The sequence below is a fragment of the Syngnathus leptorhynchus genome, chromosome 1, assembly GCF_054491065.1.
Source record: "Syngnathus leptorhynchus isolate UIUO chromosome 1, UIUO_Slep, whole genome shotgun sequence".
NCBI lineage: Eukaryota > Metazoa > Chordata > Actinopteri > Syngnathiformes > Syngnathidae > Syngnathus > Syngnathus leptorhynchus.
In genome coordinates, this window is record NC_141195.1 from 9044669 (window position 1) to 9060276 (window position 15608).

General features: G+C 43.0%; 1 protein-coding gene across 1 annotated transcript in view; it reads left to right on the top strand.

Moving 5' to 3' along the window:
• The window catches only part of plxna2 (plexin A2), a 126619-nt gene that overhangs the window by 2422 nt on the left and 108589 nt on the right, over nt 1-15608 (top strand). The window contains exons 2-3 of the mRNA XM_085929080.1: nt 5522-6833; nt 10352-10534. Coding sequence (XP_085785206.1) covers nt 5643-6833; nt 10352-10534 — 1374 coding nt within the window. The 5' untranslated portion in view covers nt 5522-5642. The remainder of the gene's footprint in view (nt 1-5521; nt 6834-10351; nt 10535-15608) is intronic.

Sequence of the window (15608 nt, forward strand, 5' to 3'; positions counted from 1 at the left end):
AGAAAATAGAAAAGCAGAACCCCTTGCCAAGGCCAAACCATTAAGAAGAAAAAATAAGGCGAAAAAAAGTCAGGTTGTCAGGCACATTGTAATTGCTCAAAGCAAGTCAACACTAAGGTTATTTTTTTCTTTAGACTACACTGTATGTATAAGCAACAGTAAAAAAAATGGTAGTCTGCTTCACATTACATTTCTGGAATAAGAGTTGAACATAAAAATAAATCAACCTCAGGGGGCGCCATGTTGGACATTTCCATGCCGTTGTCGATCAAACATTTGTTTCATGGTCTTTCCGGTACATACGTAACAGTCACTTGACTAAACTCGGAAACCAGTGGTGGGTTGAAAAATACAATAGGACCACGCAAATTCACGAGAATTCAGTCAGTTGCTCAAATTTGCCATTCAGAAATTCAGAGTGCAAAAAAAACAGAGTGCCAGTGCGCACACTCAAGCTGACTGAGGACACCGGTGCTGACTGGTAGAGGGGTGTTCTCCCAATACACACACAGTTAGAGTAGTGCACGGGAAGGTCCCTTTTATGCGATGAGAACGAACCAATAGAATCTCTGGAACTTTGCTTTGAAATTAAATCAGAGTTTGACTCAGTTTTGAGCTCGGCATCAATGTCATCATCACCGCCTTTGCTCTTCAGTGGAAACACATTTCTGGTTCCAAAATGTCGACTTGTTCAAATGTGTGGTTTGCAGCAATGCGTAAATGGCGACATTTCATTGTGGCCTCAACACAGGAAACCAGACCAGATGAAATAACGGCAATTACTGAAGCCACTTGTGGTTTCTGGGAGAGAGGCGAGGGGGGAGCGGACTTCTCGTTTGGTGCGGCTTCCTTGTGGAGACTGCAAGGATGGATGGACGGATTAGGGAAAAGTTACGCAAAGCAGCTTGGAAGCTGACGGATGGATCTGGCAGAGGAGCCGAGCTAGTCATTTCCTAGCAAGACAAAGAAATGTACAAATATAACTCAGCCTGACATGCCAGCAAGTCCCCTCATTATTACAGCTTGTGAGAGAGTACGAGCTAATGTAGCAAAATCTTCAAGAATCATGTTGGGGAAAAAAAGCCTCATTAGAGAAAATGAGCTTTTAGAAATATCAACCATATGCAGAGAAAAATATGCCAACATTCAAAAGAAATTACGCTATTTGTAAGGATGTCCAAATAATCCAATTATTAGAACAGCATCGACTTGTCTTGAGTGACTAACCGCTTTATTGCTGTTGTTTTGATCGCTAACGCATCGACTTTACTTAGGCGTAAAGATTTCATGCCTCACTGTCATCATTAAGGGAATAAGGCACTAATCCGTGGCATGAAATTACAAGCTCCCTTTTCCTTTTCCTGTCTGACAACAGACGACTCTGTGAAGGGATTTCCGTGTTGATGTTCTTTATCTCCCACAAGACAATTGCTGTATGAATTGAGGAGCTCAAGATGCATTCTGGCTGCATTGCTAAGAAGCTTAGCACATTGGGAAGAAGACAAAAAGTAGACGACATGCAGCAGGTTCCTGGGTGATGCCACCACGGGGTTCCAGTCGTGACACTTTTCCGCTCGCTTATCGTCACGGTTTCTTTTGGTCTCCCGGTGCTCTTTTATCCGCTCATCGCCAGCAACATTGCAGTTGCCTCTGACTTGCTTGAGTGCCGTTTGGGGAGAAAATCAACATCGTTTTCAGGCTGCGCTTTATTTAATGAGAGCTCATTGGCACGCCTGATTGTTCATCATGAAGGGGAAGTTTGCGGAGCTCCGTGGCGTCTCGGAACGTTTGCTGCCACAGCGTATTTCAGAAGCCGTAAACTGTTTGGGATGATGTCATGACTCAAGCATCCAAACTGCCAAATGGGCTTGCTGACATACTGTAAAAAAAGAAATGCTGTCTTATAGGAAAACAACACGTCATGCAATTGATGTTTTGATTGATTTGTATTTCATTGATTGATTTATTGTTGGAGTGTATGGTTAGCATGTCTGCCTGACAGTTCTGAGGTTTGCGGTTTGGAATCTGACCTCCGGCCTTTCTCTGTGCTTCTGGCATGTTCTCTTCTCATTTGCGTTTTTTTTTTTTCTTCTTTTCTCGAGGGGGCGGGGTTATCTGTCTTCCTCCCATAGTCCAAGAACAACCATGATAGCTTCATTGTAAATTGTCCATATACAGTAGCAGTATTGTCTGCAAATGCTGTGTGTATCCAAAGCATAATTAGCATTTTGAATTTGTCTCCCTTGAATACCTGACGATTTCATGCAACATTTTCTGCCCTTTTTTTTTTCTGGTATCATGACTGTTTCCTTATTAAACGAGTCAGACTAATTCTCAGTCTTTGTCTCCTCTGGCACACTTAAAGACTGATAGCGCAAGATCAACGGGAAACCTGGTAATTTGTGTGAAGATTGCCAAAATTACCTGTCTCCTTATTTGTTGGCGTTCATCTCCGTTCTTCTTCCTTTGGAGTGAATGTTGATTGGCAGACCAGCTCTTTTGTCCATTTTTACTTATGCATATACAGAGTAGGTGTGAATATGAGTGTGAATGATTGTTTGCCTGTATTAGCATTCTGATTGGCTGGCAATTATAAAGCACAGTAAATGAACCCAGCATACCCAGTTTCAAATTCTTAGCTATGCCATTAATTTCCCAAGAAAATACAGACCCTGCTTTTGTACTGCATATTAAAAGTTTATTAACTCATGTGAGTGTATCCACACGGCCGAAGGGCTGCTGCTCAAGCTGTTTTGAATGTGTAGGAGGAGTTCTATCCCATCCATCCTGTAAGGCATTTTTATTAGCATCCTCATAAAAGTGCGAGAACAACTAACAAAAAAGCAGCAGGGATGAGACCCCGCCCGCCCACGTCTTACTCTCGCCTGTACTTCACCGCGCTCTTTGTTTGAGTTTGTCGATCTCTTAGGAAGGAAAATCAGCCGGCTGCTGAGCCAGCTTTTTTACACAACTCTTGCGGCCGTTGACCCCCCAAGAGGTTTTATGCGAGTCCCTCTGACACCCTTTAATGGTTTGTGTATGACATTGACTCTCATCCATCTTTGCTTACTCCCTTTTCATGCTGCATCAAGGGACTGAATGAACGGTGTAAATATGTACCCCGACCAAGGTGATCCATTCACGCGGTTTGAACTTAGTCTTTGTTTTGGTTGATAGCATGACAGCGTCTTTGTCACACTCGGCGCTGACCTTGCCGAGTTCAGCAACTAAGTATTGGATCTGAAAAGAATCAAAACAAAGCCGCTGTAAGCGTTGCCACTATTTGCTTCAAAGTTCTGCACTTTTAATGGCGAGTCAGTTTTACAGAGGTAGAAATTACCATATAAATGCAAGCAAGAGTGATTCATTAGCTGTATTCATGTCCTGACCTGCAATAAAAAAAAAAAGATTTTGGGGTGACTAGAATTATGGGTGAGATGCAGGTCAGAAAATAATTGCTGTGGGCACCAAAATATAAGATGAAGCAGGCCGCACATATCGCCACAATCACGCCAAATGGGTTCTATCAAAGGTCATCATAAAACATCTTATAAGAATGAAAAAAGGATGTGAAGCCAAGAAACAGTTGTACTCAAATTTTCTACCAAATTATCATTGCCAGGAGACAAACAATGAGGTGTAAAACCGCCCTGATGAGCTTCAGAAGAATTCCCAAATCCTGAAATCAAACCAGTCTTGAGTGCCTCCTCATCATGCCATCAAGTGCTTCTTAATTGTCTGATTATTCCAAATGCATCCTTTACCTTTGATTTGTGCCATCTTCGCTGCTGGAGATGCAAATTTGGAGCTTGGTGGCAACCCACCCAACCCCCCGTTTTGCCGCCTCGCAGCTCCTCTGTAATTACACTTGTTGGATCGCTACGCCTAATCGTACTTGATTTTGGGATTTGCCGCCATTGTCTTTCCACTTGTTAGCCTCTCGCACTACTGCTTCTGATTGAGTGCGCTGATAAACGCTGTACGATGTGGCTGTAAATGTGAAGCTTGGGTCTGATGTGCAAATTTGCGATTTAGTCTTGCACTGTACTGTACTGTACTGAATGTTATTACATCTGCCTCACAGTTCACAGGTCGTGGGTTTGTATCCGTGCTCCGGTCTTCCTCCGCTGTGTTTGCATGTGCTCCCAATGCTCACGTGGGTTTTCTCTATGGACTCTGATTCCGTCCAACACTCTAAAAATATGCACGGTAGTTTGATTGAAAACTCAAAATTGAATGAATATGAGCATGGCTTTGTTTGTTTATGTTTGTATGGATCTGCCCTGAAAATGGCTGTCTTTAGCCCAAAGTCAGCTTACCCGTGACCCTTGTCGTGTGGTGTGAAAAATGGATGGATAAGTCCAAATATGAATATGAAATGAATAAGTAAAATTACTGTAAAACAGACTGAAATGAGTGCATGATAAATATGTGAACATCTCTGGCATTAGTTAAGTCTATTAATCGTCATATTTTTTACATCCTCTTTCAATATTTTTTTTGAAATATCAGTTTTATTTTGGATTCAATTGTGATATCTAAAGCACCGTTTTAAGTCCGTGTTTTTGTATTTTAGATAAAGTTGTTGTGACATTTTAGACATCTTGCGATATTTTAAATAACTTATCTAGGGATGCGTGAGTACTGACACTAGGTACTGATGTGGGGATGATACCCGCCTTATTTCAAAGTCTTGGGTTCTCGCAATGGCAGGCAATACCAGTCACCTTGATGATTTGTTTATTTCGGCATTTGCATAGTCACACTTCATCATAATTTTTATTGCATGCATTGCAAACACAGGACTTGGCGGAATGAGAAATGGGATGAAGCCACCCTGCTTATCATGTAATTTGGATGTTGTATCATTAGAAACTAATTGGCATGCATGGCTGACAGAACATATTTTTGCTTTTGCATCCATGTCTATCCTCTCATATTCCCATAAAGATGTGATTTCTATTTATCTGTTTATAGGGCTTATATTAATGCTTAGTGTATTCTGAGTGTTTCTACCACAATGCAATCATATGAATTGTGTGAGAAACACTCAGAATACACTAAGCATTAATATAAGTCCTATAAACACCTATATTACCATTATTAGTAGTATTAGCAGCAGTAGCAGTAGTAGTCATAGTACTACTAATAGTAGTAATAGTATGTTTATCATACCTCAATGACAAAGAGATTTTTTTTGTATTTCTTGGAATAATTGACACGATGAGTCACTGTGATGTGAATGAAGCTTGTGTGTGTCATTGTCATGATGTCGCAGTGGTCGGTGGTTATGCGTGAGTCAGGTCAGGCTAATTTCCCTTGCTGTAATGTGCCTCAAGTTTCATGCACCGGCCAAGGAACTCCTTTGGAATGTGCACTGTAACCATTTCCTCCTTTTGTCTTCATAATCCGCTCGCCCCAACTCTCAGTAGCACGCTGCTTTAACCGAGGATGAACCTTGATCCCCCCTTAATGTGAGTCATATAGGCTAATTAACGGTCTTTCCTCTCTTTTTCCACAGAAAAATGTGGAGAGGCTTGTGACTCTTGGACGGACAAGTTAGCCTTCAAACCACCTAAACAAGAAGGTCTTCCTTTCTTTATCCATTCACTCTTCATCCTGTCCTAAAAGGCCCCGTAAACATGAAGGTTTTGCACAGGACTTCATTGCCTGAGGCTACAATGACATTATTAGCTCCTTTGCTAGCCTTCTGGCTCTTAGCGCTGCTCACTCAGTGCAGCGGGCAGACGTTCACTACCTTCCACCCGGAGCGGCGGGACTGGTTCTTCAACCACTTGACCGTTCACCGAACCACGGGATCCGTGTACATCGGCGCCGTGAACCGTGTGTACAAGCTTTCGAACAATCTGACGCTGCTGGTGTCCCATGACACGGGCCCAGAGGACGACAACAAGGCCTGTTACCCGCCCCTGATCGTGCAGCCCTGCTCGGAGCCTTTGGTCTCAACCAACAACGTCAACAAGCTTCTCCTTATCGACTACTCGCAGAATCGCCTGCTAGCGTGCGGCAGCCTCTACCAAGGTGTCTGCAAACTCCTCCGACTGGATGACCTTTTTATCTTAGTGGAGCCCTCCCATAAGAAAGAGCACTACCTCTCCAGTGTCAATCAGACTGGGACCATGTATGGAGTCATCGTGCCCTCACAAGGTCAGGACGGCACCCTGTTTATCGGCACGGCGGTTGATGGAAAACAGGACTACTTCCCTACCATATCCAGCCGAAAACTTCCCCGTGACCCGGAATCCTCCGCGATGCTTGACTACGAACTGCACACTGACTTTGTGTCCTCGTTGATCAAGATACCGTCAGACACGCTGGCCCTGGTGTCCCACTTTGACATCCACTATGTTTATGGTTTCGCTAGTGGCAGCTTTGTGTACTTTATGACTGTTCAGCCTGAGACGCCAGAAAACGGCATGTCGTCAAGCGGCTCCGCCAGCGACCTGTTCTATACATCCCGTATTGTTCGCCTCTGCAAGGACGACCACAAGTTTCACTCATACGTTTCCCTCCCCATCGGCTGCGTGAAGAACGGTGTCGAGTACCGGCTCCTGCAGGCGGCCTACCTCGGGAAGCCGGGCAGCGTCCTCGCCGCGTCGCTTCACATCGGCGCTCAAGACGACGTGCTCTTCGCCGTCTTCTCCAAAGGCCAGAAGCAATTTCACCGTCCGCCCGATGACTCTGCGCTCTGCGCCTTCACTATCCGTGACATCAATACGCGCATCAAGGAGCGCCTGCAGTCCTGCTACCAAGGCGAGGGCCACCTGGAGCTCAACTGGTTACTTGGGAAGGATGTGCAGTGCACCAAAGCGGTGAGTTACACTTTGAAACACTTATTAGGAAGCCTTTGCAAGCACAGTCTTATGAGGCTCTGTTATATTATTCCAAAAATGTGCTTCGTAGATGTGCAGTTTTAGCATTCTGTGGAACATTCTGTGATATGGATGTTCACTTAATTAGAAAAATAAAAATAAAAAATTGTCATGAAATGTAATTGAAATAATGTGCTTTAAAACGAACACTTGCGTCTTCCTGACTAAGGAATCGTCCTGCAATTTACCTTTTGTTGCACTTGTATTGACAATAAGTCTGAATTGAATTGAATTTAATTGGAAGCAATAGTGCTTCCGACGCCATTCCCTGTGAAAAGCCCAGCTATCTTTTTGAAGGACAGCCTATCAGTTAAGTCTCGAGATTCTCCTTCATTCCCCAGTCGGCCGCAGTCTTCCGTTGTCTTTAATTGCTGATAGATATTTAAGAATGAGTTTTATGTGCAGGCTTGTGATCTGTGCTGGAGGTCCACATTTATCTTTAGACTGTCACCGATCAGTTTTACTTTGTTGCTAAACACTCCCTGCACAGTTGACCACAGTTGAGCACTTTTATGAAAATCAGTGACTTGATTAGTGGAATGTCAGAGGTGGTCATTAAAACGGGGCACTGTTAACTTTTGTTGTCCCTAAGGTGCGAGAAAAGGTTAGAGGAAGTGTGACGCGGGGTTGAAAAAACCACAGTGACAGTAGTGACAAATGAGCGCATATTTTCCCCTCCAGTTTCCAGTAGAATCTCAAATCATCCCAGCATGTGTTGAAGGGCGCCAAGCATCACCTGCCATGCTGCACCGCCCACTACATTCTGTCAGCTGTAGCATCACGGGGCTCTGATGTCACATGACACAGCCCAGAAAGCACGATATTTGTGAAAGGAAGATGTAAAATAATACCGTCCTTAAAACCGTGTTCTTAGCCATAAATCCCTCCAATATTATGGATTATGCAGATGGATGTCAATGGATGAGGAAGTCTCAAAGCTTATTCAAATGGCGATTAACAAGAGGATGTGAGCCACGCTAACAGTGTCTACATGCTGTTAAATCCCGTGTCGAACGGTGCTGCGCCATTGAAGTCTGCCATGGAGATGTGATATGACGTCATTCAAATCAAGTGACAAAAGCCTTTCGGTAAATTGGAAATTAAACTATTATTAAGCTATCTAATAAAAAAACATATATATATATATATATATATATATATATATATATATATATATATATATATATATATATATATATATATATATATATATATATACAGTAGCAACATTTTACTATTGTGCTCTGACATATCCTCCATATTTTATGAGTTCTACTTCTATTTACAGGTCAGGTTACATAATCTGTCATAGGTAAATTCAGTAGGTAATTTTCTCATTTTATTTTAATTTTTCATGTTTTGATTGGTTGGCGAAATACACGCTGATGAAGAAAGTCATTGTGTCAAAAAGTCAAAATCATCATTAAACAGTGACAACCGTGTCGTTAGTTTGAAATTCAGTAAATTAATGGCAGGAGATACCCATGCTCACATTTGAAACAAATGAACATTGGCTCCAAACAAAATACATTTAATTAACATTTGGGGGCATGCCAAGTATGGCAGATAACAATGTCAAAATAAGCAAAAATAAAAATACACAAGTGTGTATTTTTAACTTTGCAAACTTTGCTCAGTTCTCCCTAATTTCCACACGCAAAGCATCTTTCCTCAGTTTCATTGCTAACAATCGTCCGGCAGCGAGTCCCTTAATTATCCCCCCAGCTCTCATTCCTTTCCTGCAGATCCTTCAGCCTGTGAGGCTGAGGCTGGGAAATGGAGCTGAGGCTGAGCTGAGAGATTCACACACAGCAGCCAATCAAAGATTTATCACCCGCCCGTCCAGCCTTGTGCCATCTGGAGAGTCGCTACATCTCCATAGTCCGGTCCCGCAGAGTCGAGACTGCTCAGTGGAATTGTTTCTTATCAGGACAGCCTGACGCCTATCAACTATCATACACCACAGCTACCAATTAAGCCCGAGTCAGAGCAAAGTGATGCTCAGATTGATAACGATGCAGGGAGAGAAATATCCGCGCGTCGATATCCTGTCACATCTCGCACAAACTTAATTCCAATTCCATTCCAAATGAAAGCTTTTTTAATGAGATTATTTGAATGTGAAGGAGGGGAGGACAGCAGCCATGGTCTCTACTTGAATTAAACTCTTTGATGAAGAGTTTGTGCTATTTTTAGCCTCACAGCTCCACTAAAGATAATGGCCATTTTTTGTGCTTTTTTTTTTTTTTTTTCCTATGTTGCCTGAGTAAGATTTGTGATAAGCCAGGGAAGGGGGAAGGCTAAACCGCATGGAGTCTGTCGGGATTTGCCTCCACACTGCCAACTATGCTAAAGCATGCATCATCCAAACAATCCCGATATAATCACAACCAAATGGTCTGGAGCCCCAAAACACATATAACAGAGCTGTTGCATGGATTTTATCTTGTTGCTATTGGTTACGTATGTTTTTCCCAAATAGCTGCAAGATTTCCCATTACATTCATTTGCTGATTTATATCAACTTCAAATATTTACACTTAGAGCTGTGTCTTATATAATCAAGAACAATGATGTGGAACGTCCCTGTAGCGACAGTCGCTAATGTGATAAATGGAAAACAAGGAAATAAATTCAAGTGGAGGGCATGGCCATAAATGCTTAGGCAATTATTGTCCTCCGGCTATCCCGCTTTCACTCCTGAAATCCCCTCTCATTTCCCTTCACAAACCTTGTCGACAGAGCCCCATATGGAGGGATGAAGAAAAGACAGAATGAGCATTTAAGGCTTTGCAGACAGAAGTAAATGTACTCGGAGAGAATTTAGCAATGACAAAACACAACGTGTCTTGCCATCTGAACGCAAAAGCTAGACAGTTGAACTAAACTGTACTTGTGTGACCTACTCCCGAGCTCCCCCAGGCACACTGGACAGAATTCAAAATCAATACAGTTCTTTCTTTCATAGCAAAAACTGGAATGGCATGCAGTAGCACAGATGTATGCAAGAGTAAAATAAAAAAATGCCTGGATTTCTTCATTTATCTTTCTGACCAAATTCAGTAGAATACCTTCACCCCGGTTTTGGCTCAGCTCATCATTATCATAACGTCTGTTTTCCATCCGAGGTGCTTTTGTAGGCTGAGCAGTGAGGGCAAGGTGGCATTCAGTCAGGCGGACACCAGAAAGTTTTTCCAAGCGGAAGAGGAAGGGAAACTTTAGTCCATGGGAGCCTTTACCTCTCTCACCTTCATTCCCCCTCAGTTATCTGACACCGTAACCACAACTCTGCCTCCTCTGCCACCTTCGTCTTGCCAACTGTCATCTTTTATATGCCTCGCCTGGTTCTCGGGCTGTCTCGCTCCGAAGTGTTTTTGTTGTGTTTCCCTGAGGCGTGTTACATGTTAAAGGTGACCACGTTTGATCTCACTTTGTCTTCTGATTCTCTCAATCTGTAGCCGGTGCCCATCGATGACTCTTTCTGCGGCCTTGATATAAACCAGCCTCTCGGTGGCTCTCAGCTAGTATCCGGACACACCCTCTACACTGAGACCCGAGACCGGATGACCTCAGTCATCTCCTACGTCTACAACGGCTACTGTGTGGCCTTTGTGGGGACAAAGAGCGGGCGCCTGAAGAAGGTGAGTACTTTTTTTTTTTCTGTCGGACTCGGAGTCAGAAATGCAAGGACTGTCGTGGACAGTAGCAGTTTGCTGTTTCCAGCCATGGGATGGCAAACAATGGGACTTTACTGGTCAGTCGAAACACAACTGTTGTAAAGTGCTCCGACTCTTTCCATTTTAATGCTGGCTGTCAGTGTAGCAGCTAGGTGTAATGATGATGGCAGGTTCATTGTAGTTGTCATTTCCAGTAGGTAGTTAAGTGAGCTCCAGTGTCATCGCGTTGAATAAACCGCAATGGGCCATTAATTTTAATAGGCACCTTTCCGCCTGCGGCCCATTGATAGTTTGCCCGTGCCCCTCGCCCTCCCCCCTGCGGTCTTGGATGGGGGGGAGACGTCAGTGAGTGTAAATGGCTGGAGGCCAGTCTATAATGAGGAAGTTCTCACTCAGGCCATAGAAAACACGATATTGCACGAAACCTTTCCCTTGAAGGATGCAACAGTGAGGAATGTTGTGTGACAATATTAATATTTTTCATTACTTCCGATAAAGTGATGTAATTGCTTGCAGTCAGGTTTACATTTGTTTATTATTGGGATGGAATGTTTCTGGTCTCAGTTGCATGTGTTGGTATATTTTGTAAGTCAAGCAATAAATATTTTGCTTTTGGCATAGTGTAACACTGGCTACATTTCATCTTTTTAAATGAGATTATACAATTTAATTGTTTTTTCCTGCATTACATTTAAATGTTGAAGAAGCTGAATATTCCACTAATGGAGATGATCTGAGCTAGGAGATACAAATCCTTGGAGGTGGTCTTTTCTTTTAAAAAAAGAGCCATCTTGCATTAAACCCACTGGGTGAGTGTTTTGCCGCACCTCCCATATGATGCTTGCTTTTTTTATTGACAGCAGCAGTGTGTCCCAGCTGCATCCCCCCCTCCTCCCCCCAACCGCACAACAGCTGCTGTGACAACAAAAGATTGTCACAAAAGGTTTCTAGACACCTGTCTCGGAAAGTTCTTCCAAACCTGCTGCTGCACAAATAGCCGTGGCACGAGTTATTTTGGTCTCTGCCTATTCATAATTTAATCAATACATCAGGCTGTGGAGAAGAGAATCTTCACTGGATGTATTCTGCTGTTTGTGCTGCTAAATTATTTACATCCCTTTTTTTCATACTTGGTTAAATGAGATGAGACACAAGTGGAGTTTTCTTCCATTGTCTGACTTGGCCGAGTCCTCCCGAGGCTGACGGCTCCGATCTGCTGTCGCTTGCTTGGGAATCCATGCAAAGTAGAAGCTGGCTGCTCTCAGGGGCGTGACTGTAACCACAGTAACACCAACACCGGGAGGAATTAACCAAGATGGGAGAAGGCCACCTACAATGGAAGTGTTTTTACACGGTCCAGTGGGCAGAGCAGGAAATGATTGCTGAGCTTTTCCACCTCCAAATGGCTTTAGCACACAGGACTGATCATTCAATTTACTCAACAATGGTTTATTTAAATATTTATTCGGACACCTGAGGTCAAACATAAACTGTCATGGTTACATTGTGTCAAATTGTTGCGATGTTGAATACTTTTTTAGAAGAGGAAAGATTTGCACCATGCTTTTTTTTTATGACAATTGATGTTGGTTCTCTCAACTATGACCTTAGTGGGTTCAAATGTTATTGCTATGATTAGAATTTTAAATTCATGGTTGATTTCTCCCTCCAAAGTAGTTGTGTTATTTTGACGATATTTGGGTTTAGGAATGATGAATATCAAGCATTCACTCTTACGTTATGCTAGGATAGCACTTTTTTTTTTATTAGACTTTATAAGTCTCTGGATGTTATTTTTTTTTGCAGAGCACAGATCATTCTTTTATTTGAATCAATTCAAATTGCGTGATGGTTTCAATCATCTGACTTTCTTAAATTTTCTTTCCTCCTCATAGAGTCAATGTTATTCAAAACACGGTTTAATTTGAGCCGACAAGATTGGAACCTTTGTTTGCTTTTCATCTTTAACAAGTACTTTTAAGCAATTGAATGGGCTGTGAAATACATTTGTCTGAGTCCAAAGAGCAAGTTAATACGACTTAAGTAAGTCGCATAGAATTAGATTTTCATGTTGCGTGTTGAATTAGTCTAGCTTGGACACAGTCATTTGTGTTGCAGACATGTCTATGCAAATACATGATTGGATAAGGAGCAGTCACAATATTCATGCAAGTGCGTGCTGCAATGGTGACATCCTGATGTGCTATAAAAATAGAGTGACCGAATTTAGTTGCAAAATCAAATATTACCTCTGCAACGAGTTGTGAATATTGATGCATTCTTTGTGTTCCCGGGGATCTAAAACATGGATGCATTTTTTATCGGGGTGTTACCCATCTAGTCCCCTCAGGTGCCCAAGAGGGGCAAGAGCCCTGCACGGGGCTGATAAGCTCCCACCGAGCGTGCTTGGACGCTGTCGCAAGTCACAGCTGTAGGGTGACAACATTTCAATGCTGTGCTGATGATCTTAACTTCTCTCCTCTCCGTCTCTTTTATTGGAGGATCAAGAGGAGCAGCGTAGGTAAAGGTAGGAAGTGAGCAGCCTCAACAAGTCATCAGAGGAAGATTTGAGAGCAAGCGGAAGGAAGGATGTTGTTTGTACGTGCGCTCAGGGAGAGGCTTTACAGGGAAAACAGCATCGAAATGCAAATTCAGTGCCACTACCAAAGCAAGCAAGGCTGCACCGTTGCCTGTAATTGGATTGGCTCCCCTCCCAAAGAACCGTCATTCCCCTGGCCCGACGCCCCTCACTTACCCATTCAATCCTCAACCTCCTACCAGCAGCATGTAGTGTAACTGCTCCCAAGGCTGTGCAAGGGCTTTGCGAAGGCTGCCTGTATTGTGCAAGTTTCCCGGCAGGCTTTTGCAGGAGATCGTTTGAGGTTGAGGGGTTAAGAGTGAGCAGTCGCTAAGGAGGCGAGGTGAGCAAAACGGGTCGGTTACCATTAAGAATTGAACTGACACCAGAATAAATACTTGGAATTTGGTACGGTTCCTTTTTTTAAACTGGCTGCTTATGTCTCACTGTGGAAAAAAAAGTTGGTAAAGGTGAAGCCAATTAAACTGAAAGGAGACGTGTCCATCAACACTAGCATCGTTATTTCATTACGTGAGGATGCAGACCACAACCCAACATGACAAAGGGTTCAAATTCAACATGATGATTTCGCTACCTTTAAAATGCGCCCCCCCCCATTTGCTCCTTTTCCCTCTCATCGTCACATCAAGTCAGAGGTCCTTCTACCACCTGAGCTCCAAATTTTAAACTTCCTACAGTGTGCGTGATTATAAGAAACATGTTTTTAAATCAAATGTTTCTCTCAACAAGACAACATTTGTCTCAAAGAAAATGTTTGTCTCATGAACGAACATGGGTATCCTTACCCGTCCAACATTTTGAATATCTTCTCAATTGGCACGACTTCCAGTCAACAATTTTGAGAGGGTTTTATGCATCTAGATTAACTGGCAGGAATGGTTGACTTCCTCGCCACGTCTTTATTTATTATTATTTTAGTCACAGACTCGCCGTTTGGTCATCTGGCCTTCTTCTCTCCTACATACAGATTTTTAGCAGTACAGACTTGGCATATGAACAGGATAGTTTTGAGTCCTTTGTGTGTTTTTGTGTCAATGGGGACATTTCCTGAAATAATTACCCTGACTTGACAGATGACAGAAAGCGGAAAAATCTTTCTTTTGGGACAAGGCTTCAATTGGGTCAAATAAATACACACAGGAAATGGGAAATTGGCCAATTTGAACAAAACATATTGTAAGCCTTACAATAGTGAATATAACAATTGTGTGACGTTCCCTCGTGTTGAGTTAGCACATTGATGTCCTCAAGACAAACACAAATCAGTATTTTAAAAACTTGGCTCGGGTATTCAAATCTTAAGAGTTTTATCTCCGAACCTCAAGAAATGTGATGATTTTCCCAATCGCACATGCCCAACGCTAGTTTCCATGCTGTGATAATGCATGTGGGAGTAAATGTATTTTCAACTCGCAGTATCTAGTAGGTAGGCTGTTGACGTGTGGATGGCCCTCATTGGTTTTGGAGGCCAGAAGGTGTTCACCTCAGCAGAAAGCAGCAAAGAAAAAATCAATACTACGAGCCATGGCACATATTTTGTTGCATTTACAGCAAAACAAGCCACAATCATAACCAAACAGTACAGCGACAGCGCCGCTACATAAGCGAGGCTTTAGACCTAATGTTCTATTTAAATTCACACTTGCACTGATGCATCATCGTCACCCGGAGACAAGAGGACGACTCGGAGGAATCTCCTCAGGTCAAATTACCGAATAGCAATCCACTGCGCGCTTTACTCCAGTAACACATCAGCCAAGAATTGCATCATGCAAATTGGAGTAGTGCTTGCGTGCGGTGCGCAAAGCAGACATATCCCACGCTGGGGCCGACACTGGCGGGGAGTAACGACAACATTAAGGAGGAGACGAGCTGCTGGGAGCTCTTCCTTTGATATGGATGGAGACGGGGGCCACGGCAGTACATGTGAAATTGGATGTTAAAAGACATGCCGGCGATAGATGAATGAGAGCGTTAAAGGGAAGCACAGCAGAGGCACATTCCGGATTCCCCCTGCTCGACAACGACAAACAACATCATCCATCCTGTGTGTCCCTCACCTAGACAGTTGGGTTAAGCACTATTCAACCTGGGAGCATATTGGGTTCAAGATTTAGTAGGATTTGATGCAGTGTTGTGTCTGGCATTTTTTTTTCCGCTCTGAACTCACTTGCCCGGTCTCATACAAGAGCTCTTTTCAATAACAGCAGTGTCAGTGTTGTAGTATTAACTTTTCTGTCACGAGGAGGTCTGGAAGATCCCACCTTGTAGCCCCTAATCGAAACTGTTAGAATTAGTTATCAGTGATGTTTGACACAGTTGTTCAAAATCTAATGTTGAACGGGACGGAAATGTAGGTAGGATTAAAAAAGAACAGAACCCAAATTGGTGCATGTCCGAGCAAAGGATCCATCCATCCATCCATCCATCCATCCATCC